This window comes from Carlito syrichta, unplaced genomic scaffold (assembly GCF_000164805.1).
Source record: "Carlito syrichta isolate Samal-C Ts95f unplaced genomic scaffold, Tarsius_syrichta-2.0.1 Scaffold143515, whole genome shotgun sequence".
Lineage (NCBI taxonomy): Eukaryota > Metazoa > Chordata > Mammalia > Primates > Tarsiidae > Carlito > Carlito syrichta.
Window position 1 is genome coordinate 13,658 of NW_007087611.1, and position 826 is coordinate 14,483.

Consider the following 826-nt stretch of genomic DNA (forward strand, 5'->3'; position numbering starts at 1 on the left):
AGGGATGGCCGCCCCTGCTGGTGCCCACCCTGGGTGTGGCCAGCAGGGCCCCCGAGTCCGCACACCCTGCCGCCTTCCAGGCCACACTGGGAGCCTGAATAGGGTCCCCTGCCCCCTCCCTGGGGTCTCCCCGAAACTGCCGGGCACCCTCAACTGACACCTTGCCCATTCCCACTCACTGCTGTGCCCTCCTGGGAGCAGACGGGGCATCCGCCCACGAGCAGGCAGCGGGGCACCCGTGACCCCCAGGAGGCCCAGGATTTGATGGACTTAAATCCCTCCCAGAGCTCCAGTCATCTATGAGGGTAGAGATGCGGGCTGGGCGTTTGTTTGAGGAGGGTGAACTGGTGGGAAAGTGCCCACCCTGGGCGGCATCGCCGGGGCTCAGCCTCCCAAAGGCCACACTCTCCTCAGCCGAGACCCTCCCACGGGGCCCAAGGAGCTGGCCGCTTTTAGGAAGTGACCAGAAGAGCTTCGTTTTCTTGTCTAAAGAGCCCACCCAACTCCCTGGGAGTGGGGTGGGGGCGCGGCTCACCCTGCGTGTCCTCCACCTCCCGGCGGGCCTTGGGCGCGTAGAAGAAGCCCCGCTCCCCGCACACCAGGTAGAGGGCCTCCACCAGGTGGGGGCCGCACAGGTGCTGGTTGACAAAGGCCCGGGCGGGGTCGGGCCCCCAGAGGGCCAGCAGCGCCAGCAGGGGCAGGAGGCGTGAACACAAGGCCATGGCGGAGGGATGGTGACCTGGGGGACACACGGGGCTGAGGCCGGCCAAGGGGCTGGCGTCTACCCTGGGACCCCATGCTCGCCTCCCAGAGTGGAGCCCGGTCC

General features: G+C 68.2%; 1 protein-coding gene across 1 annotated transcript in view; it reads right to left on the reverse strand.

The window, feature by feature from the left end:
* The window catches only part of LOC103251683 (insulin-like), a gene marked incomplete at its 3' end in the record, with an annotated part of 11,978 nt that extends 11,242 nt beyond the window's left edge, over positions 1–736 (reverse strand). Inside the window, exon 1 of the mRNA XM_008050290.1 lies at positions 536–736. Within this exon, the coding sequence (XP_008048481.1) occupies positions 536–722 (187 nt within the window). The remainder of the gene's footprint in view (positions 1–535) is intronic.
* Between the last annotated feature and the right edge of the window lie 90 nt (positions 737–826).